At 38.3% G+C, this 22,851-nt stretch overlaps 1 protein-coding gene across 3 annotated transcripts in view; it reads left to right on the top strand.

Annotated features, from left to right (window-relative positions):
• myo5b (myosin VB) overlaps positions 1-18,172 on the top strand; it is a 53,761-nt gene extending 35,589 nt beyond the window's left edge. For 2 of the 3 annotated variants that reach the window (XM_065286883.1, XM_065286885.2), the window contains exons 19-40: positions 413-624; positions 716-872; positions 1,206-1,445; positions 1,530-1,757; positions 1,938-2,022; positions 4,155-4,300; positions 4,787-4,906; positions 5,041-5,175; positions 5,455-5,523; positions 8,527-8,766; positions 10,443-10,519; positions 11,373-11,571; positions 11,663-11,756; positions 11,840-11,971; positions 13,101-13,252; positions 13,369-13,458; positions 13,565-13,715; positions 15,705-15,999; positions 16,117-16,291; positions 16,374-16,454; positions 16,563-16,709; positions 17,358-18,172. In XM_065286883.1, the coding sequence (XP_065142955.1) occupies positions 413-624; positions 716-872; positions 1,206-1,445; positions 1,530-1,757; positions 1,938-2,022; positions 4,155-4,300; positions 4,787-4,906; positions 5,041-5,175; positions 5,455-5,523; positions 8,527-8,766; positions 10,443-10,519; positions 11,373-11,571; positions 11,663-11,756; positions 11,840-11,971; positions 13,101-13,252; positions 13,369-13,458; positions 13,565-13,715; positions 15,705-15,999; positions 16,117-16,291; positions 16,374-16,454; positions 16,563-16,709; positions 17,358-17,366 (3,234 nt within the window). In that variant the 3' untranslated portion in view covers positions 17,367-18,172. Of the gene's footprint in view, positions 1-412; positions 625-715; positions 873-1,205; positions 1,446-1,529; positions 1,758-1,937; positions 2,023-4,154; positions 4,301-4,786; positions 4,907-5,040; positions 5,176-5,454; positions 5,524-8,526; positions 8,767-10,442; positions 10,520-11,372; positions 11,572-11,662; positions 11,757-11,839; positions 11,972-13,100; positions 13,253-13,368; positions 13,459-13,564; positions 13,716-15,704; positions 16,000-16,116; positions 16,292-16,373; positions 16,455-16,562 lie in introns of all 3 variants that reach the window. The other variant, XM_065286886.1, reaches the window with a different exon arrangement.
• The last annotated feature ends 4,679 nt before the right edge of the window (positions 18,173-22,851 follow it).

Here is a 22,851-nt window from a genome sequence, read left to right as displayed (position 1 = left end):
ATTTAAAGAGAACCATTTTCTGGAAGGCATTAAACTTTTGTGAAAATCAAAAAAATGCTGGTGCTGGCTGGCAGCTTTTTTTTAAGTGCTGGCTGGGAAATCGTTTTTTTTTTTTAAGTGACCGCTTTTGTACCTTTTTCTGGGAGTGTGTTGCTGTGTAAATGGCAGGATACATTAATATGGGAATCATTTAAGGGAATAAAGTAACTTTCTCCAGAGATTCTTTATTAAAACTTCTCCATGAAAAATATTTAACACATCTGTTATCTTAACTTTTATGATAGCTGTACCTTAGTTGAAACAGCTAATGTTTTGATCAATAACACAATCTGCCTCCTTGAAAAGAAACATTTCGTATCAATGACTAAGCCTTTTATGCATGACTTTTCCTTTTACATAATTTCCCCTTCAGGATCCAGATAAGTTTCAGTTTGGAAAGACCAAGATTTTCTTCAGGGCAGGTCAGGTGGCTTATCTGGAGAAGCTTCGAGCAGATAAGTTTCGCTACGCCTGCATTAAGATCCAGAAGACAGTCAGAGGATGGCTACAGAGAATTCGCTACCGCAAAATCCGCAAATCAGCCATCACCCTGCAGAGATACGGCCGGGGTTACATGGCACGCAGGTGAGGAGAATTAAAGTGTGCGTGACTCTATTCTGCTTGTGAACTTCATTGAACCCTTCAATTAAATGTCTGTCCTCTCACGTTCTTTCAGATATGCAGAGATGCTTCGTCTCACCCGTGCAGCTCTCATTTGTCAGAAACGCTACCGGATGGTTCGTGTTCGTCGGGAATATCTAAAAACCCGTCGTGCTGTGGTCACCATTCAGGCCTTCGCCCGTGGCATGTTTATACGCAGACTGTATCAGGAGGTGCTCATACATTATTTTTGCATTTGTTACTTAAAGGGATAGTTTACCCAAAAATTCTGTCATTTACGTACTCTTATGTTGCTACAAACCTGTGTAAGTCTTTGTTCTGATGAGCATGAAGGAAGATATTATGATCTAAAGCCCCATTGACTTCCATAGTATGATTAAAGAAATCTATATAAGTCAATGGTGCTTCTTTGTGAGTAAATGATGACGAATTTTCATTTTTTGGTTGAACTATCCCTTTAAATTACACATTGGCCTAAGCTAGCTTTAATGTTTTGTGTACAATACCTAGTACATCCATAAAAGCGTGTTATCATTTTCTTTCAGTTTATGCTTCACCACAAAGCCATGATCATCCAGAAGACCGTGCGGGGTTGGCTTGTGAGGAAGAAGTATCTCCGCGCCCGAAACGCTGCCATCGTCATCCAGTGTTTCTACCGCCGCGTGCGTGCCAAGCGTCAGCTCAAACAGCTCAAGATAGATGCCCGATCGGCTGCACACTTAAAAAACCTCAACGTCGGAATGGAGAATAAAATTGTTCAGCTGCAGAAGAAGATGGATAACAAGGTACAGAAAGATCTTAAAGTGCATAAAAGCTTACAGTATTGCGACACCTTTTTACATTTTAATTACATTTACTTCTCTTCGCAGTCGAAAGAATATAAAACTCAAAATGAGCAGCTGGCTGTTGCAAACACTGCTCTGGGATCAGAGGTCAGTAAATTGCAGAAAGAGCTGCAAACCCTTCGCACTCAGCAGACTGCTGGCACCTCACTGCAGGATGAGCTTGAGCGGTTGAGGGCGGAGCTACAGGAAGCCCACGCCCAGAGGAAGCAGATAGAAGATGAGTTCAGCAATGAGAAGCAAGATCTCGAAAAGGTAAATAAAGGATAATATTTGAAACCGATTGATGTTTTTGAAATAAAGTGTTTTTGTAGTATGATAAATTGTCTGAGAGGAAAATGTTTTGATGATGCAAAACAAATATTCAAAAGTTGCTCTTTAGTATGGTTATTTATCTAAGGATTTGGATGAAAAGGAGATGTGATTTTCTTGTAGCGGGTAGAGGAGCTGCAGAAGGAGAACTCGCTTTTGAAGAAGGAGAAAGAGGAGATGAACCAAAGGATCCAGAACTCCACTCCGGGTGAGTGTCATGCTCCACAGTATCACACGCATAGAGACTGCCTGCGGAGGGGAGAGTATCAGGAGCTTGTGTGGGTGCCTGGAGGATTGGGTTGGTTTTGTTTGATGCACAAGAGAGTGTCTGTGTGCACAAGTGGGGCGAGAGACACTGAAACCTCATTGAATTTCAGTAGAGGAATGTGACGTTGCTTCTGTACCTGCACAACTACTAAAGCTGACCATTGTTTCCAGCTGGTTCACATGCGGGAATGTTATTTGAAACCAGAGGTTTGGTCTGAATACGCTTTTTATTTCTTAAATGTCGCTTTAACAGGTTTGTTTAGCATTGAACTGTTTTTATGGCGAGGTTGTTTAAGTTGTTCAGAAGCGGTTTGAATAGTTAAAAGAAAATAATCAGCTGTACTTCATTTACTTTTTTGGTTGTGGTATCTTTGGTAGAGAGCTTGGATCTTTATCTTTGAACTTTTAACTTCTGGTCTGTCTTATCGGGAGCTTTCGTACTAGCATTCAGTCGATTGTGTTTTGTGACAGTAAAGTTTTGAGGAAGAAAAGTTTAGTGAAATTTAGGGATGCACCGATACCACTTTTTTGGAATACGAGTACTTGCATTTCAGTACTTGCCGATACGGAGTACTTAATAAAAAAATACATAATTTAACAGATTTTTGCAGGTAACAGCTTTAGTCATATAATTTAACAAAAAAACAAGGGACCTGTTTTCCAGTTTGTTGTAAACTCTGCCTCTTTGGACAACACAAGAGGATTAACCCCATACACGCCGCTCAAACATAGACATTTCTCAAACCGTGGTACCGATCCCCGGTATCGGGGGACTTTTAACGAGTACTTTAGAAAATGTGGTATCGAGGCTGATACCCGATACCAGTATCGGTGCATCCCTAGTGAAATTAAATGAATTAAATAAATGGGCAACTTGGACCTAACATGTTCAATATGCGCTTCATACAATCACAAATTAATCGCTCATTCCTTATCTTAATGACTTTGTATAAGGGTTGAAAGCAACAAAGTCACATGTTTATTATACCAGTTATCTCTATATATGGAAATAAGTGGTTTATTAGATGGCTGTTTTGTTATAAGGATGCACATCTGATAATTCTTATTAAATCAGTTCGGAATTTCAAGATACTTTTTGTAAAATTTTATACAGAAAGATTGTGGATATACGGTACACTTCAATATAAATGTTACTTAATTTTCATTTTCGCTTGAACTATCCCTTTATGTAATCATTTACTCACTCTCATGTTGTTACAAACCCGCATTAATTTCTTTGTACTGATAAAGGAAGATATTTCGAGAAACCAAACCGTTCGGGGACCCCATTTACATCCATAGTATTCTTTTTCATACGGTTTGGTTACAAACATTTCTCAAAATATCTTTCTTTGTATTCATCAGAACAAAGAAATGTATGCAGGTTTGTAATAACTTGATAGTGAGTAAATGATGATAGAATTTTAATGAAAAAAAAAAATGAAAATCCTGTCATCATTTACTTACCCTCAAGTTAAGAAATTTCAAACTTATATAAAAAATTTTTTTCTTTTTTCGGAAAACAAAGGAAGATATTTGTAAGACTGTTTGTAACCAAGCAGATCTGGGGCAACTTTGACTTCCATTGCAGGAATATCTGTTTGGTTATTAATATTTTTCAAACTATCATCCGATTTGGATCAACTTTAGGGTGAGTAAGTGATGACAGATTTTTCTTTTTTTTTTGTATAAACTATCCCTTTAAAGCCGAATAGGAAAGGATTAGAAGATTTATTTTATTATTGTGTATATATTATGAAAACCATATATTAAAAAGTATTAACAACACCACCTCAATGGTGTGGAAAACACCTGCACTGGCACTAGTAGAGGATTGTGTTAACAGCGCAAAATGTTGTGGATTTGATCCCAGGGATTACATATACTGATAAAATGTAAAGGTTGAAAAAGTCACTTTGGATAAAAGCAGCTCCTAAATGCTAAATCAAAATCATTATCAGTATTACACAACAATATTTAGGTAGGTTGTAGGGCTCGCCTATGTCCTCTGTGGTTTAGTCTAGCTTGTCTGGCTTATTGTTTTATTGTGAATGCATTCTTTGTACGTCTCAGGCAAGGGTGGAGATGCGTCTAAGAAGGAAAGCCGTGTGCAGGCTGAACTGGATGAAGAGAGATTACGCTATCAAAACCTGCTCAAAGAATACTCCAGACTGGAGCAAAGATATGAAAACCTGCAGGAAGAGATGTCCTCTGTTAAGGTAAATGTTTAACAAGAGATAAAAAAACATGTTTTGGAAGTCTAATGCTGGATTCACACCAAACACGGTAGAGGTGTCAGAAACGCACTATTCGCGAATAGTTGGACGCTTGAACATTTTGAGTTTACTCTCTTCATTTGGTCGTAAAATTCTAGTCATTTGAGACATTCACGTGGAAATTTGCATAATGGGAGGGGCTTATGCGACTCCGCTCGCTTCTTGTAATCACGTCACTACTAGAGCAAGCTCCTGATTGGTTAACGCGGGGGGTTTTTTCGGAAAAGTTCAGATTTTTGAACTCGCGCATTTCCCACGGCAAAGTCAATTCGCATCATTCATGTGAACTAGTAATGCAGCGAGACCTCCAGACGCACATAAATGCGTCTTTACATTGACTTAACATTGAAATCATTCGCTAGACGCTCTATTCGCGTTTGGTGTGAACGTAGCATAAAGCTTAAGTCTTTATGCCCTTCCTTGTTGAAGTTTCATCCCGGTCATCGACGTAACCCCTCCAACCAGAGCAGTCTGGGCTCAGACTCCAACTTCCCATCTATCAGCATGTCTGATGTTGGAGACACTGATGACACCATCCAGCAAGTTGAGGTAAAGCAGTTTGACTAGAGATCTACCACAGCGTGATTTCTCACCAAGGCATCTCTATGTTCATAGAATTGTCTTGGGCACAGTTATGTTTTATTACGAAGGGCATTAATGTTTTAACCTTTGTCCTCCTGCAGGAGATGGGCATAGAGAAGGCCGCCATGGACCTCAGCGTGTTCATGAAGCTGCAGAAGCGAGTACGAGAGCTGGAGCAGGAGAGAAAGAGGCTGCAAACCAGCCTGGAGAAAGTAGACGATCTGAACAAACGCAAGGCCAGTTTATTTCTCATGTTTTACCCGTGGCTTCCAGACTGGTTGCCCATAGCTTAACTAGTAGAGGATGATGCTAACAATAGCAAGGTCTTGGGTTTGATTCCAAGTGAGCACATGTAAAATGTATATAGCTTAAATGCCTTGTAAGTGGTTTAATATAAAAGCATCGGCCAAATGCATCATAAACATTGGTTATCATTTCAAACAGGCTATCATGTGCACTTGCAACAGGCTTATCTGATAATTGGTGTTCACGGTTTTTTGTCTTTTATCTCACAGAGTAATGAGTCCAATGGCTCTGCGTCAGAAGAGGATATAAATGCAGACCTGGCCTACAACAGCCTAAAGGTAATAATGTCCTCAGTGTAGCGGTCACATCTCTCTGCTGCGGTCGAATGTCGGTTTTAGTGCTCATCGATTTGTGTTCCACCATTGCTCTGATGTTTCTGGTTGTGCTGCATGTTAAATTGTGGGTGAGTTAGATGAAACAGACAGTGAAGATCAAGACGTTTGGGCACAGGATTTTGTAAACCAACGCAGTACTTCCTCTTGTTAGTGACACGAGGACAAACTTTGGGAGTAAAATCAATAGGATCTTTTTTAAGACGTCTTGCTGCACATGTGGGTCTCTTAAGCTTTTAATGCTATCAAATCAGTATTGGTTGTGTTGAAACCCCAATGGAGATGAATTGCTTTTAAAGGTTAAACTACGATCAGAGCAAAGTGCAAGAATGAAGATATCAAAGCTAAAATTTGATCTGGCGGTTGTGCAGCTAGGTGGAGCTCAAGGCGGTTGTATTATATAACAGATTTATTTTTTTAGCTTCCCAACACTGCATTATTTTTACATAATAACTGCTAATGGTCTCACTCTTCAGCAAACACTCTGGTTTTGATCCATGCTTTAGCTTCAGGGGTCAGATTCTCTTTTTCTTTAATGACTGCAGTTTTGCTTGATTTTTTTACTCTGTGTTTTACTGTTTCTCTTTGCAATGCACAAACAAACAGGTTTTGTGTTATGTAGAACTGTTTTGCTTCAGCCTGATGGCAACTGTTGTTGTTTTTATATATAAAAAAAATCAATAAAGGATTATGCCAGGGGTCTTCAATTCATCTTGTGGAGGCCCACTGTCCTGCAGATTTAAGCTACTGTACAACTCCCGTTACACACACCTACAAGGATTAGTCCATTTTCTTTTAAAAAATCCAGATAATTTACTCACCCCCATGTCATCCAAAATGTTGATGTCTTTCTTTGTTCAGTCGGGAAGAAATTATGTTTTTTGAGAATTTTTTCATTTTAATTGACTTTAATGGACCCCAACACTTAACACTTGACTCGATTGTCATTTTTGGCAAGAAAAATAAAAAATATTCACTTTTAAAGCACAACTTCTCGTCTATCTCCGGTCCTCTGACGCACCAGCGCGGTCTCACCTAATTGCGTAATGACGTAGAAAGGTCACGTGTTACATATATGAAACGCACATTTGCGGACCATTTTAAACAATAACGGTCCTCTTTCTCCACACTTGTAAACTGGGGCGTAGTTTCGCATACATCATTCGTGACCTTTTGACGTGATGACGTATTGCGTGAGGTCCCGCTGGGGCATCACAGGACCGGAGATAGACAAGAAGTTGTGGCTTAAAAGTGCATATTTTCGCTAGATAAGACCCTTATGCATCATTTGGGATCGTTTAGAGTCCTTTGAAACTCCGTTGAAAAAACTGTTAAGTGTTGAGTTAAGTCTTAAGTGTTGGGGTCCATTAAAGTCCATTAAAATGAGAAAAATCCTGGAATGTTTTCTCAAAAAATATAATTTCTTCTTGACTGAACAAAGAAAGACATCAACATTTTGGATGACATGGTGGTGAGTAAATTATCAGAATTTTTTTAAGAAAATTGACTAATCCTTTAACCTGCAGCTACAGTAATCCAAGTCTTCAGGATTCCTTACAGCAGGGGTGTCAAACTCAAGGCCCGCGGGCCAAATCCGGCCCGCCCCCTCATTTCATCTGGCCCGCGAGAGTTTACAAATTATGTTAATTATGTGGCCCGCGAGAGTTTACAGATTATTTTATTGTTATTATAAGTTTTATTTTTGCAGGTTATTTCCTATATAGATTTTTTTTAGCAGCCACCAAAACTAATTTTTGCCCCGCCAAAGTCTTTTTGTAATGTAATTATAGTGATTATGTTGATGATTGCATGAGAGAGAATGAGCAGTGCCCCGCACGCGCGCACTACCAGAATGGGCGTGTCTGAATGCGAACGCTGCAGCGTCCGGAGCTCGCATTTCCAGGCTGCATACGTCATCAAGACTGTCTTGTTTCAGAATATTAACAATTATAAAGTTAAATATTATTCTTTGTTTATAGTAAATAGTTGTAATATGCGTATGACTTGCGAATGTAATGGTCAGTTAACTTAAATAAACCAGGCTTGATGACGCTGCCTATGCGACCTCCGCATATGGAAACGGACAGGATCTGCTCGTTTTTTCTCTCCCTCTCTCGCGCACGCTCACGCGCATCCAGCGAAAAAATGTTTTCCGACTCGTGTACAGAAATGTTTCGCGATGTCCAGCTGGGATTAGTTTACAACGCGTCTATTTCCGCCGAACTAATGACCCATCTGACTCATTAATAAACGATTGAATCTATTGATCTGTAGCCTACAACAATGAACTCATGAGACGTCAGTCAAACAGTCAGACACTCAAAGCCAGGTAAAAAAAATCACAGCTTTTTTGTAAAGAGGGCAAGAAATGACAAGCGAGGGTAGATGTGTTTTAATAAATGCCTAATTTTGTGGTGGAGATGGTAAAACTCTTTAATAGTATCTAAAATGCCTCTCATTTTCTGACCTGCACAATGAAGGATAACATAACATTTTGAGTGTACTGTACTCACATACAACATGTGTTTTTGTCACCACAATTATTTTAAAAATAATCTGTAGAATAGTTGTACTCTATACACTTTGTCATTATTTGCCCGGGCTTCTTGGTATTAATTGAGTTATTAACAAAACCAATAGTAAGCAAATGCAGAGAAAATTATGCAATATACAGTAATAAAAGAGTTGATACATTCATACAGTCATTCAAATACAACCGGCCCTTTGAGATTAACCGTAATGCTGATGTGGCCCGGGATGAAATTGAGTTTGACACCACTGCCTTACAGTATATACAGTTTGAGCTAAGCTCTGAGGCGCACTAGTGGCCCTCAAGGACCAGGATTGGCAACCCCTGGTTAAAACAGTTGCTTTGGAGATTGTGAGACAATATGCACAATTATTATCCCACTTTTAGATTGTATTAATGCATGTCTGTGTTATCTACAGAGACAAGAGCTTGAGACTGAGAATAAGAAGTTGAAGAACGACCTGAATGAGCTGAGAAAAGCAGTGGCCGTCAACGCCTCAGAAAACAGCTCGCCCAACGAGCTTCAGGAAGGCTATAGCGTGCTGCTGAATCAACTCAAAGAGGCCAATGAGGAGCTGGAAGTGCGCAAAGAGGAAGTTCTTATGCTTAAGACCCAGATTGTCAACACCACAAAACAATTAGAGAACACTAATCACATTGTGAGTCTGAAAACATCACCGCATGTCAGTTAACATTCATTTTGTAAAATCAGCTTCCCATTGGGTACTGGCATGGACCTTTGCAGTCATAGCTTCAGGTTTATCATATGAATCGGATAGGTTTCTTTTTTTACTCTCATAGTCTGAAGATCACAAATAACAGCTTTTTGGACTGTCATTGTCATATATGTGATCCCTGGACCACAAAACCAGTCATATATTTGTATTAATAGGCAAAAAACATTGTATGGGTCAAAGTTATTGATTTATTTTTAATGCAAAAAAATCATTAGGATATTAAGTAAAAACCATTTTCCATGAAGATATTTTGTTAATTTTTTACTGTAAATATAACAAATATTATTTATAATTAGTAATATGTGTTGCTTACAAATTTCAAGGCGATGTTTTTTTCAGTATTTTGATTTTTTTTTTTGCACCCTCAGATTCCAGATATTCAAATAGTTATATCTCAGAGAAATACTTTCCTAATTTAATAAATCAATTAATGGAAAGCTTATTTATATGGTTTTCATGTGATGTATAAATCTCACTTTTAAACATTTCCCCTTATGACTGGTTTTGTGGTCCAGGGTCATATCAAAAATACATAAGCATTCCATCAGACTACATTAGAGGTCTCTAAAAATCGAAATCCTCAACAAAACCGACGGATGGATGGATAAATAGTTTACATGTACTAAAAATAAACAATGCAGAATTTAGGGATAGTTTACCCAAAAACAGAAATTCTGCCATCATTTAACCGCATTCATGTTGTTACAAACTTGTATACATTTCTGAACACGGATATGTAATGAAGTCAATGGTGCTCAAAAATGGTTTGGCTACAAACAACATAAAGTTGAGTAAATGATGACAGATAACAGAACTGAACTATCCCTAAATGCTGCATTGTTTATTGTAAGTGCAGTACTGTGCACCACCACCAGACTTGTTGTTTTAGAAGTTTAATGTCCATCCATGTTTATTTTTCAATCTATTTTATTAAGATACAAACAGAAAATACAGGAAATATGTACATTTTACAAATTATAAATTTAATTTTCAGGACTAAATGTCTTGAGCGTTTTTGAGCAGAATGAAGGATAAAGACTAATTTCTTTAAAATTAGAAATAAGGATTTAATTTTAATTAGTTTTAAGTGATCCTGGAGTTCCCTGCTATTGCTCAAGTGGAAGGGGAGTTTACCCTAAAAACTTGACACATCAGTTTACATTTTTATACAGTTTTTAATACTATATATACATTTCCTGTATTTTCTGAATGTATTCTATTAAAGGGACTGAGAAACAATTATATATGATCACTATAACATTGCAAAAACAACAAATCTAATTGTGGCATGGTGGCCTAAGACTTTTGCACAGTACTGTACATGTTAACTAATGCATTAACTAATGTAAACAAATGCTGTACAACTTTATTGTAAAGGGTTATCGTATGTATTTTCTTATCTGTATGATATTTTAATAGCAGTTTTAATGAAGTTGTCTGATTAAGAGCTGGAACAAAAGCGCTAATAATCTCCAAGTACTGTTCACCTCTCCTCTGAACTTTTGTTTTTGTTTTAAAAGGATGTGCTTGTATGTTTTAACACAGAACATTTCACCTGCAAGTATTTACATTGCTATTTTTGTATTTTATTCCAACAGAATTCCAATGACGTATTAGAATATAACGACAATAAGAACAAGAAGCCAGAGGACGTGGTGGATGGCGAGTCGAAGAAGTAAGACTGATCTGCACAGTCACAAAATTTTTTTATAGTTTCTCTGCCTTTTTATAAGAAACATTTTCTACCTTGCATATTTTTGATCATTAACACACTTGAGACTTGGCATCCAAAACTTATTGTAATTTTGTTCCTCATATTTTTTGTGTGGGTGACTTGAGAGGACTTATCCACATTTTTCACCACAAAAAAACACTTTCTCTCTGTTTTGGCCACTTGGAATCTACCTGATTTTTCATGCATGCAATTTTACTTCTTCCTCCATTTCTTATTTTCTGTGATTATCACATCTCCTTATATATGTACATTGCTTAGGCAGGCAGTTCACCCTAAAAACGAATAACCCAAGTCATTGCAATAACCAAGTTACACTTGAAAAGGAGATAGGTAATCCAAATGTATCTGTCTTCTTGTCATATTTCTCTTCTTCTGCTTTTTCTCTTGTCAATCTGCTACTGCTTCTCTTTCTCTTGGGCTCTCTATTACTTGGATGCCAGTAAAGCACAAGACTGGGTGTTTTTGAATGAAGATGGGGAGCTTGGCCTGGCGTATCAGGGTCTAAAGCAGGTTGCCAGGTTGTGCTTCAATTTTCTAGTAGCTTTCCAAACTTTGATTAACTTCATTTATTTTCTCCCACATTTTCTTCACAAAAGACATTTTGATGGTCTTTGTTTGTAGTGACATCAATGTTTTTTATTTGTGTCATCACTTAAAGACCGAAGGGCACAATAATGTGTGGCATATTTGCTTGTTCCTGTAGCTCACAGTTGTTAGCAACACAAAGCTCATTGGTTCATTCACAAGGTAACACGATTAGTTGTTTTAATATAGATGTTTGCATTTGTTTTAGGTTGCTGGAAGACCAGCTGAAGACGCAGTCTCGTAAACACAACGATGAGCTGGAGGCTCTTCACACGCAGATCGAATTGATGAGGAACGACTTGGAGACAAAGCAGGAGATGCTTAACAACTTCTCCACCCTCTCTCCCGAGGCTCTGGTGGAGTTCAGCATACAACAGGAGCTCACGCGTCTCACCAATGAAAACCTGGTGAGAAGACTTAACCTAGTTGCATTTGTGTCCTACATCCCATATAGATTTTCCTACTAAAGGGGAATGTAATGGTGGTTTTCCTCTTTAGGATCTCAAGGAAATTAAGGAGAAGCTGGAGAAGAATGAGAGGAAGCTGAAGAAGCAGTTAGGAATCTATATGAAGAAAGTAAAGGAGTTGGAAGGTAAGACGTCTGCATTAATCTGCGTTTATGATGTGGTTTGTTGGTGCTGTTGTGTGTGCTCACATGCATTGGATCTCTTACAGTGAGTCAGACCACCAGAAGCAGGCCAGAACTAACCAGACAGGTCACCGTGCAGAGGAAGGAGAAGGACTTTGAAGGCATGCTGGAATACTACAAAGAAGATGAGGCCTTGCTGGTCAAGAGTCTGATTACAGGTCTGCACTGGGTTTTATCCATCAATTCTTTGGGAAATATTTTTTACAATCCTTTACTTAAAGGTCCTGTAGTTACATATAATAAACGAAGAGTTTGGTTCCAAAATGCAAGAAATCCATTTTGACTAATTTCAGTTAAAACGTGTTTTCTATACCAAGAAAGTGACCAGATGAAAACCACTATTTCTGTTACAAACTTTCACATAGCATCATGATCTTTAGGTTATAAAAACATAAAAAATTCAAATCAATAATTTGATTTTCAAAGATTTATTATAAAAACAGATAATTTTTTCCACAAAATGCAATTAATCCATTGAATCAATATATAAATGTGCATTCATCTTTGCCATGTTATATTCATTTAGTTGATTCATTTAGTATAGTAGTGGTATACACTGATTTAAAAAAAAAAAAACTTTAATGGCATTAATCAAAACACTTTGTCATATTAAGAACACCGTCATTGATGCTGTCATCCTTGGGACATCATCGCTGAACTTTTTGAACAGCGATCAGCTGTAAAATGTATTGGTTCAGCTCGATTGGTTCATGACTTCGAGTAAAATAATGGAAATGTTTTCATAAGATCTGGGGTCAGTGTGTTAGCATGACAGAAGCTTGATGCTGTCGTGTGAGAACAAGCAACAGCCGGCATTTTTCCTTCGCCTGAATACCTCTCACGTCAGTTATTTGATTTTGATGGCTTACGTTTCTTCCCCGTTACAGAAAACCACCACAGGTTTATCAATGCCATCAAAAGTAGTATTTTTTGTTTTTGTTTGTTGATCACGAAGTACAAAGTAGATTAGGAAAACTAGGATTTTGTGTGTATTCAACGCACCTCCGTTATTGTTTACAATGCGTGAAATGGTGCACTGTGATTCGTTGAGCGGATTTATTGCATTCTGCATAGAAGGAGGACTGGCGTTTATCCCGTTTTGGGAAAAAGATGACAGAATAACACGACAGATATCGGATTTTGCGTAAAGTTAATAATTAACTTTTTAATAATTTACCAGATACAATACTGATTTTGGCGATAACTTTTTTTTAAATGGCGTTTATCATGTTTTGGAAACAAATTCTTTAAATATATGTGTTATTCATATTGATTTCTTGTTTTTAGACATGAAGCCCCAATCTGTGTCAGCCACTGTCCCCTGCCTCCCTGCCTACATCCTCTTCATGTGCATCCGTCACGCAGACTACATCAACGACGACCAGAAAGTTCACTCACTCCTCACCTCAACCATCAATGCCATCAAAAAGGTTCTGAAGGTATGTATCATGTTTATGCTCACACTACCCATTCCACCACTACAATACATGCTCAAAATTCATTCCTGTATCTGCTAAATGCATCAATGTAAAACGGGAATGTTTATGTCTTTCAGAAAAACAACGATGACTTTGAAATGACCTCCTTCTGGTTGGCTAATTCCAGTAGACTTCTTCACTGTCTGAAGCAGTATAGCGGAGATGAGGTGAGATGTCAATCTATTCTTGCTTAAATCTCACAATGCTTATAGAGCGATGGTTTGGCTCCTTCCCAGAATATTTCAATGATTTTGCTGTTGTTTTCTGTTGTAGGCATTTATGACTCAGAACACACCCAAGCAGAATGAGCACTGCCTGAAAAACTTTGACCTTGCAGAGTATCGGCAGGTACTGAGTGACCTTTCCATCCAAATCTATCAGCAGCTCATCAGAGTGGCAGAAGCATTCCTGCAACCCATGATCGGTGAGTACAACCAGACATTGAGTTGTATTTTTATTGGTAGTTAAAGTCTCTCTGTAGTCAATAATTTTACTACTTAAAACTCATCTTTCAGCATTATAAGAGTACATGTCACAGTAATTTCTTCATGCTTTAAATGTATCTCTACACCCTTGCCCCAATTAGTATACACAGATCTAAAATATGCAAATCGGTCCCTGCCTATACTCAATCACACAGCTCAGGCAATAGATATGAATATGCAAATATTCCCACCTCCCACTTTCGCACCACCTTGGACCATAGATATATGCAAATAGATGCTACCTTCTGCAGTTTCAGACACATAACTGCTAAATCTGGTTTCAAACAATCCATACGTAAACTGCACTTTTGTGGCACAATTTTTTTAACGTTGATGTTAACAGGTTAGAGCATTCACACAGAAGTCATCGCAGAATCTATGTGGCATCCATACATAATATCTATGGCTCAAACTATTGATCAACTCGTTCAACTGGGATGATGTGAGTGGTTACGTGTTTGTGAAGTAGGAGGCGATTTCAAACTGAAGAATGAGACTTTTAATTTTAAATACTCACAATTTTGTTGAATGACGAAATTTGCACATGGGTTGTCTTTTAGCTTATTCTTTAAGCTTAAGTGTCCCCCTCTTTTTGAGTGGTGGGATGAAAGACTCTAGCATTCTTTGATCTAGATGCCTAATCTTGGTCACTTTTTTAAGAAAAAACTCACTGAAAAAAGTTTTTCACTGAAGTGTTGTTAATATTAAATAAAAAAATTGTTTATTTTATAGTTTATAGCAGTTTATTTAAATAATAATAAATAAATAAAAATAATGCAATAAGGTATATATTTTATATTAAAAAAAACAATAAGAATGCTAAAAACATGAAGCCATAAGTCTCAACAAATTTTGATTCAAATTTAATTTCAAAATGACTAAAAAATATTTTGTGACACTTTTAGTGGTTTTACCAACAAAGGCCACTAGGTGTCTACGGTTTGCTGCACTATTTAGACCAATTTTCACAAAATAATGAATTACTGTGACTGCATTATTCTTACTGCAAAAAGGAATTATGAAAACTACGTCCTTAAGGCTTTCCAATATATAGTTTCTCAAGATTTTTGAAGATTTGTAAATCTAAATAATACCAAGTTGACCATGAAATTTTAGAAAATTGCTCTCACTATCTCATTCTTTTCTCAAAATGGTGATGAAATATGATGTGCCATGAATATATATATATATATAGTAGTTTGTTACGAATGGGATATTACGTGTTATAAATATGTAAACAAAATAAGCCCCACGATATTTTAGAAATTACTCCTACTACATTGTACTTTGAAAACTAGACACTTATGCTGGATTCACACCAAACGTGGTAGAGGCGGCAAAAACGCGCTATTCGCAAATAGTTGGACGCTTCAACATTTTGAGTGTACTCGCTTTATTCGCACGTGCAATTCTAGTTATTCAAGACATTCACGAGGAAATACGCGTCATGTGAGTGTCTTCTGTGACTCCGCTAACTTCCTTTAATCATGTCACTACTAGAGCAAGCTCCTGATTGGTTAACGTGGCGCGATTTTCCGCCAAAGTTCAGATTTTTCAACCCACGGCAGCGCTCAATTCGCGCCATTCATGCTCATGAGGCGGATTTGCGTCTACCGCGCTTCGCACTTAACGCCTCATTTGCACCCCAAGACCTCCAGACACGTGTAAACGCGTCTTTACATTTACGTAATGTTGAAATCACTCGCGCTTGACCCCTCTACTGCAGCTGGTGTGAACGCAGCATTAGAGCCTTCCAACGATTTTCACCACAGGGGGACTTCTACATTGAGTGTTCAATAAAAACGGCAGTGTTTGTGCTAAAACGATTAACAGTCCAGCAGTATTTCACCGCATCTGTGTAAACCGTATTGATCCAGATAAAATACAGTGTGTCATCTCATAATCCTTTTCTTGTTTAATTTTGGTAGTATCTGCCATGCTTGAAAGTGAAAGCATCCCGAGCCTGGCCGGGGTGAAGCCCATGGGCTACAGGAACCGCTCCGCTAGTATTGACTGTGATAGCGGAGCTCCGGTGGGCTACACACTGCAGGCCCTGAAACGGCAGCTGGCGCAGTTTCACACCACCATGGCGGACCACGGCTTGGACCCTGAGATCTGCCAGCAGGTTATTCGCCAGCTCTTCTACTCCATCAACGCTGTGAGCCTCAACAACTTGCTCTTGCGCAAAGATGTCTGCTCTTGGAGTACAGGCATGCAGCTCAGGTATACATCTTGGTTTCGGTTCAATAGAGAATCACCATACAGCATGTCATATTGCTAAGTTTTTGCACTTATTGGTAGACGATAGCAAAGCTAATGGATTTCCTTTCTGTTTTTCAGGTACAACATCAGTCAGTTGGAGGAATGGCTGAGGGAAAGGAATCTGCATCAGGGTGGATCTGTTTCCACGTTGGAACCTCTGATCCAGGCCGCTAAGCTGTTGCAGATGAACAAGAAGACTTCTCAAGACGCAGAGGCCATTTGCTCACTCTGTAACTCTCTTAGTTTACAGCAGGTAGATGTTTCTTCTTTTTCGTTTATTTTTTGTTTTGTTTTTTATCGATAAGTTTGTTAATCATGCCCTTACTTTGCTTCAGATTGTGAAGATACTAAACTTGTACACACCACTCAATGAGTTTGAAGAAAGAGTCACTGTGTCTTTCATCAGAGACATACAGGTAAAAATATGTATATGCTTATGATATGAACATACCATGCCAGAACATAGACACTTTCGATTTGGAAAGATATCCTTGTCCAATACATTCTGTCATTTCCTTCCACAGAATCGCCTCCAGGATCGAGTAGACAACCACCAACTGCTGGTGGACACTAAGCACACTTTCCCCGTGCTCTTCCCTTTCACGCCATCTGCACTCAGTTTGGAGACCGTTCACATCCCCGCATCCCTCAGCTTAGACTTCCTCACACGGGTTTGAGATCTCAATCTCTCTGTTTTACTCTGAGCTCCACTGAGTCGTACCCATGGCCTGCGGAAAGGAGCAAAGGCCCATCGCAGACTGCTAACACCCATACTAACATCACCAAATGTGTGGCTGGGATTTACATTATCAGCATGTAAAAGACGGACAATTTCCCTGACCGACTAACTATGGTGTAGTGCTGTAGTTTCTGTGTGTGTGTGTGTGTTCAGTGTTGTGTGATGTAAATAAGCTGTCTGCCTTTTCTTTTTTGTAACATCCAACCAACCTTTTTCCTGGGTTCTTGTTGTTTAATATGACCAACGAAATACAAGCAAGGCTGTAGGCCTTTCAAAAAAAGTTAAAACACTATATATATATATATGGATCGGGATGTGTTCATCTTTCACTAATTTGTATGATTACATAAATTAATATATGATGGGCTTTGGGCTACTGACATAAAACACTAATGCAGGATTTATGTGTCTGAACGCTGATGTATCTGTATTAATAAGCACTATTTTTTTATTGTAATGGAAAAGTGTATTTTATCATCCTTGCTTGTGCCGAAACAGACACTCTCATCTCAGAAACATGGGCTTCCAATGAAGAGCAGCACCATTGTCCCGTTCACCTCCTGATTTTTTCTTTCCCTAGGCGGACTAGAATCCCAACCGGCTGCCAAGATTCATTCTCACAACTTCTAGCAATTGAAAAAAGCAATTCTCTGCATTGCAGTGACTGTGGCCAGTAACCAATCTGGATCAGTCTTGACTCTATATGCTTGCTTTTTTTTACTGTGGCTATGGTGACTCCTGTTCTGTTGGACAATCGAATGCAAAGACTTGAGCTATGTCATGGGCCAACAAAGCAGGGCCGATCGGCTCTCCTGATGGATATGGCAAGTTGAAGTATGTGGAGCAGGAAGTGTGAGGACGTTGAGGGGATATTTAATGTTCTGTCAAACACTTTGTGGTGGTTGTTTTTAAGGGGAATCTAGAATGTGCTGGAGTGTTAAGAGACATGATATGTAAGCTGAGAGGAGTTATACAATGCAAAACGCCCTCCGAACTCTTTTTATAGAAACATTTTACTTTGCACAGCTCTGTAAATAAGTGTGCAATTAAATAGCAATAATCACAAGCACTGTTTACTTCAAAAACTATAAGAAAATAATTTTTATATGATGGATTTTTCCCCTTTTGTATGTTGAAAATCAGGAATGCCAATAGAGTGGCTTGTTCTGCATGTCAATTCAGGAGAGTTTTTATTTTAAAACATTCATGTATCTTTCAGTTTAAATAAGGTTTCTGTGTTACCAGCCTAACGAAACTATAACATGGTTTCTATGACTAGTAGCCTGTCAAAATGTACACCACTGTCAATTTTACATGTATCTCACTCCTTCTGTGGATATCACTTTCTGAATTGATATAGTTCTTGGTGCCAATAAAGGACTGTGTATTTTCATAGTTGATTCATATTGTGTAAATATTGCATTGTTTTTGAATATCTGTCATACTGCAATGTGTTATATTTTTTGTTTTGTTTAAGGGTTATGTTTAGTTTTACTGCCCTCTACTGGGTGTATTTGTTATGCCTTGAGCACAACTAACCACACTCAACTGTGCAAAAGCACTTGGGTCACAACGTGTTTTAATGCCGTGATCTTAATTGTTGCTAAGTACACTAAAATTACTTGATGTAGAAGTGTACATTTATGCTTTATCCGATATGTTTTCAGTAACAGGAACCGTAGATTGTCATATTGTCAGAGACTACAACACTGTTGGACATTTAAAGTACATGAACGGATCTCACACTTAAACAGTACTAACAGATCTTTAACTCTCACACATTTACACGCATTTTTAGCAAACTCACACCTTGTAAGAGAGAACTTTTTCTGCTGTTTACAATGGATGGACGAGGCGCAGGCATACGCAGGCAAGTTTTTTGCCGAGTTCTAGCTGTCTGAAGCTTTTATGTGTGCTCAACTCAAACAAAGGAAGTTAACATTTCTGATTACCTGGTAGGTTTCGCGGCGCCAATAAAACTGACAGGACGATGACGTCAAAGTACCGCGAGAGCGATTCGAAATTATACTTTACCTGATTTCTCGAAGTACTCTCGCGGTACTTTGATGTCATCTTCACGGAGGTTCTTTTGGCGCCGCATGAAGTCGAACAAGCCTGTGTTCCAGACAACTCGGATTTTGGAATTCCTACCTTCGGGTTCAAGGTACTACCCACCAAGCACGTTTGTTGCTAGGCAACATGTATGGGCGGCGGCGCACGCACGCACGCGGAGTGGAAGTTGGAAGAGCAATGTGAATGCGGTAGATGCCTTCACATTTTTAAAAGCATTTTAATTTTACAATTCCTGGACGAAATCGCTCTCCTTTGATCAACAATAATGAGAGCTTCCAGATGTAGCCACATTCAAAAACTTGAGAGATTGGGTAGTAGAGCTGAGAGGCCCCTCCCAGATAGAGAGCCCTGTCTTCACTTTATGCCTAAATTTAGCATTTAGTATTTATTTAGAATTTATTTAGCGTTATACAGTTAGCCAAAGAGTTTGTTTCTAAGAATTGGTCTGGAGTAAATTACAGCAGGTTGGCAAACATTGGTTCATAATCATGGCATCATTTTGAACTAGAAAAAAATCCCGGGTGTTCATTTAAATGAAAACGGCGTTTTAAATCCTGAAAACGCACACTTTCGAAAAAGGATCACAAACTGCATGTTTTCAAAAACAATAGTTTCTGTGTTAACAACAAAACATTTATTTGTAAATACGGTGACAGTATGCAAATGTGTATTACTTGTTCAGACATAGTGTGACATCACCAACTACTGGCCTTAATGAGATTCCATTTTAGTGTTATTTTAAAGGATTTTAAATGATTCAAGTGTTACTAATAAAGTTAAACAACAAAGAACTAATAATTTTCATGTCGTATCATACTTAAAGTGCACCTATTTCATTGCTAAAAACAATGTTATTTTGTGTATTTGGTATAAACAATGTGTTCGCGTGATTTATGGTTATTTATGGCTAACAGAAGTTAACTTACAAGCTGTGAGTCCAAAGTGGGAGGAATTATGACAATGTCGGTGTTGTCTACATCACCAATCCCAGGAAGTAAACTGTTGCCTACAATCCGTGTGTTTGTTGTAGTCCAAGAAAAGAGATTTACGTTGGAGATGATAACTCGTGTCATTGTTTACTTTGAGATTTGTACCTTTTGCATATTGTTAAAAGAGTAGTCTACTCATTTTCAATATTAAAATATGTTATTACCTTAACTATGAAGAGTTGATACATCCCTCTATCATCTTAGTGCGTGCACGTAAGCGCTGGAGCGCGCTGCTACACTTCGATAGCATTTAGCTTAGCCCCATTCATTCAATGGTACCACTCAGAGATAAAGTTAGAAGTGACCAAACACATCAACGTTTTTCCTATTTAAGACGAGTAGTTATACGAGCAAGTTTGGTGGTACAAAATAAAACGTAGCGCTTTTCTAAGCGGATTTAAAAGAGGAACTATATTGTATGGCGGAACAGCACTTTTGGGAGTACTTCGACTCGGCGCAGTAACACTCTCCCTCTCCCATTATGAGAGGGAGAAGGGGAGCGGATTTTTCAGGTGAGTCGAAGTACTCCCAAAAGTGCCATTACGCCATACAATATAGTTCCTCTTTTAAATCCGCTTAGAAAAGCGCTACGTTTTATTTTTTACCACCAAACTTGGTAATAACATATTTTAATATTGAAAATGAGTAGACTATTCCTTTAATATGTACTAATACACACTTACACACCAAAGGTATTGTTAAATCATGAATCGAACCATAGGGTAGTGTTGTAGTTCTCGAGACCAGTCTCGTTCTCAAGACCACTTTTTAAAGGTCTTGGTCTCGTCTTGGAATTGACCGCTTTTTTACTCTGTCTCGTCTCGGTCTCAGACAAAGAGGACTCGGAATTTTATTTCAAGACCGGTCAAGACCACAACTGATGGCACATCATAAATGTAATTTTATGCAGTTTATTCAGGTTTGGCATATGATGTTGGCATTTTTTAAGCATCGTTTAAGTTTCTCCCAATGACAATTTTTCTAATTTTATTACTAAAAACACCTGCATTGTGTTAAGTGGATGGCAAGCCATGGAAAGACAGTTCAGAATAAATGGTTAAGTTGATTTCAGCTCTTTAGTGTTTGTTCACTTTTATTTGCTTATAGACAAAGATAAATTACCACATATCTGCAATGCCTTTTATTATTTGATCAACTTCTCTGATGGCACACACACACACACACGCACACACACGAAGTGCCTAATCATATGCATATTCCACATTTTATCATAAGTGTTTTAATGCAGTGACTTGCACTGGTCTTGGTCTTGACTTGTTCTCTGCCTGTCATGGTCTTGGTCTTGACTTGGTCTCGACCCTTTAAAGTCTTGGTCTTGTCTCGCTCTCGGCCTGTCTTGGTCTTGGTCATGACTTGGTCTCGGTTTAGGTGGTCTTGACTACAACACTTCCATAGGGGCTCTTTAAAAATCAGCTAAAACCAGCATAAGCTGATTAGCTGGTTTTAGCTGATCTGGGAGACCAGTTGACCCACCAACTAAAACCAGCTGTTCCACCAGCTTGACCAGGCTTGGGAGACCAGTTTAAGCTTTGCCAGGCAGGAAGGACCAGCTTAAACGAGCTACTTCAATCTTAAACCGGCTAAGACCAGCCATCCAGCTTAGCCAAGCTTCCAGCCTGGTCATGCTGGTTTATGCTGGTAAGGCTGACCAGCTTAAAAGTGTCCAAAACCTCTCTTAAACCAACTACACAAGCTAAGACCAGGCTGGGAGACTAGCCAAAACCAGCCAACCAGCTTAGGTTGCAACCCCTTGTGCGACTCTCCGTAGCAAGTAATTGACTTCTGGGTCGTATTTTGTACATTGGAAAGCCAGCGAGTTTGGGGGTCATTTTAACAAAAAATGCGCGAAAAAAATCGCTGTATGTTTCTCAACCCTAGGCACTTGATTAATTATGTCGCAATAGTTAATTAAATACACTTTAAAAAAATTTTCTTAGTGTTATATACATAGGAATGTTTTAAACCAAGCTGTGTGTAAATTTACATCCGTATCATGGTGACAAACTTGTTTACCAAATAACAAAAGTGACAGTGAGGAGTGTGCTTGAGATGAAACTGAATCTATCGGTGTTCTGTGACCACCAACACCTTGGTGAGGAAGAGGCGCACAGAAGTGGTTTTCTTTATTCTCAGTTTATTATGGGACATGCAGATTATAGGCATCCTATTTTGCATTACATATCATTAGCATAAAACTTGATTGGCTAATAAAACAAATCAAAAAATATGGTCAGATTACCAATGAAAGGATGCACAGTTCAGGTTGATCTGAACATGTTTCAGTAATTCACAGGAGTAAGCCAAGGTCATCTTCCTTTATATCACATTTGTCAAAACAGGATGTTAATATATGCAGAATATAACACAATATTTAAAGTTCTTCACAAGGGCTTAGTGATAACACTTTACACTGTGAAAATTTACACGCACTGTGTTACACGCATATGTGCGGAAGATGATCAACAATCAAAAAAATAGTATAATGTGTATGCTGGTTATATAATTTTTCATTATTTTACAAACTAAAACCATTATTGCATTATTTAGCAAGATATCACATATCACAGTTCTCTTCAGTATTGTGAGCCCTAGTAAATATCTCTTCACCTGAGATGAAGCATAACTCAAATTATGCAAAAAAATTGAAAATATTTGGGGTACATACATGTTTCGCTCCAAAAACCTTTAACTTGTTATTCCACCACATAATTTTATTAAGCACAATACATAACTTAATTTAAAAAAAAAACTGTGAGGGAAATGTATTTTCGGACAACTTGCTTATAATTGAAGAAATACCTGAAAGTGAAACATATCTCTTTATCTATTTCAGTCTCTCATGCTCTTGCAACTTCCTCAGCAGGTTCTTGTGAAAGTGTCTGTGCACCTTTTCCCAGACACACTTACCCTGTGGTAACTGTCATAGGATGGCAGGAGACACAGTCTCTAATCTTTTGCTTTACCTCCTTGTGTGTGGTAACACACAGGAAG

Source organism: Paramisgurnus dabryanus, chromosome 18, assembly GCF_030506205.2.
Source record: "Paramisgurnus dabryanus chromosome 18, PD_genome_1.1, whole genome shotgun sequence".
NCBI lineage: Eukaryota > Metazoa > Chordata > Actinopteri > Cypriniformes > Cobitidae > Paramisgurnus > Paramisgurnus dabryanus.
The sequence above is the reverse complement of the archived record's forward strand: the minus strand, read 5'-3'. Positions and strand labels throughout refer to the sequence as shown.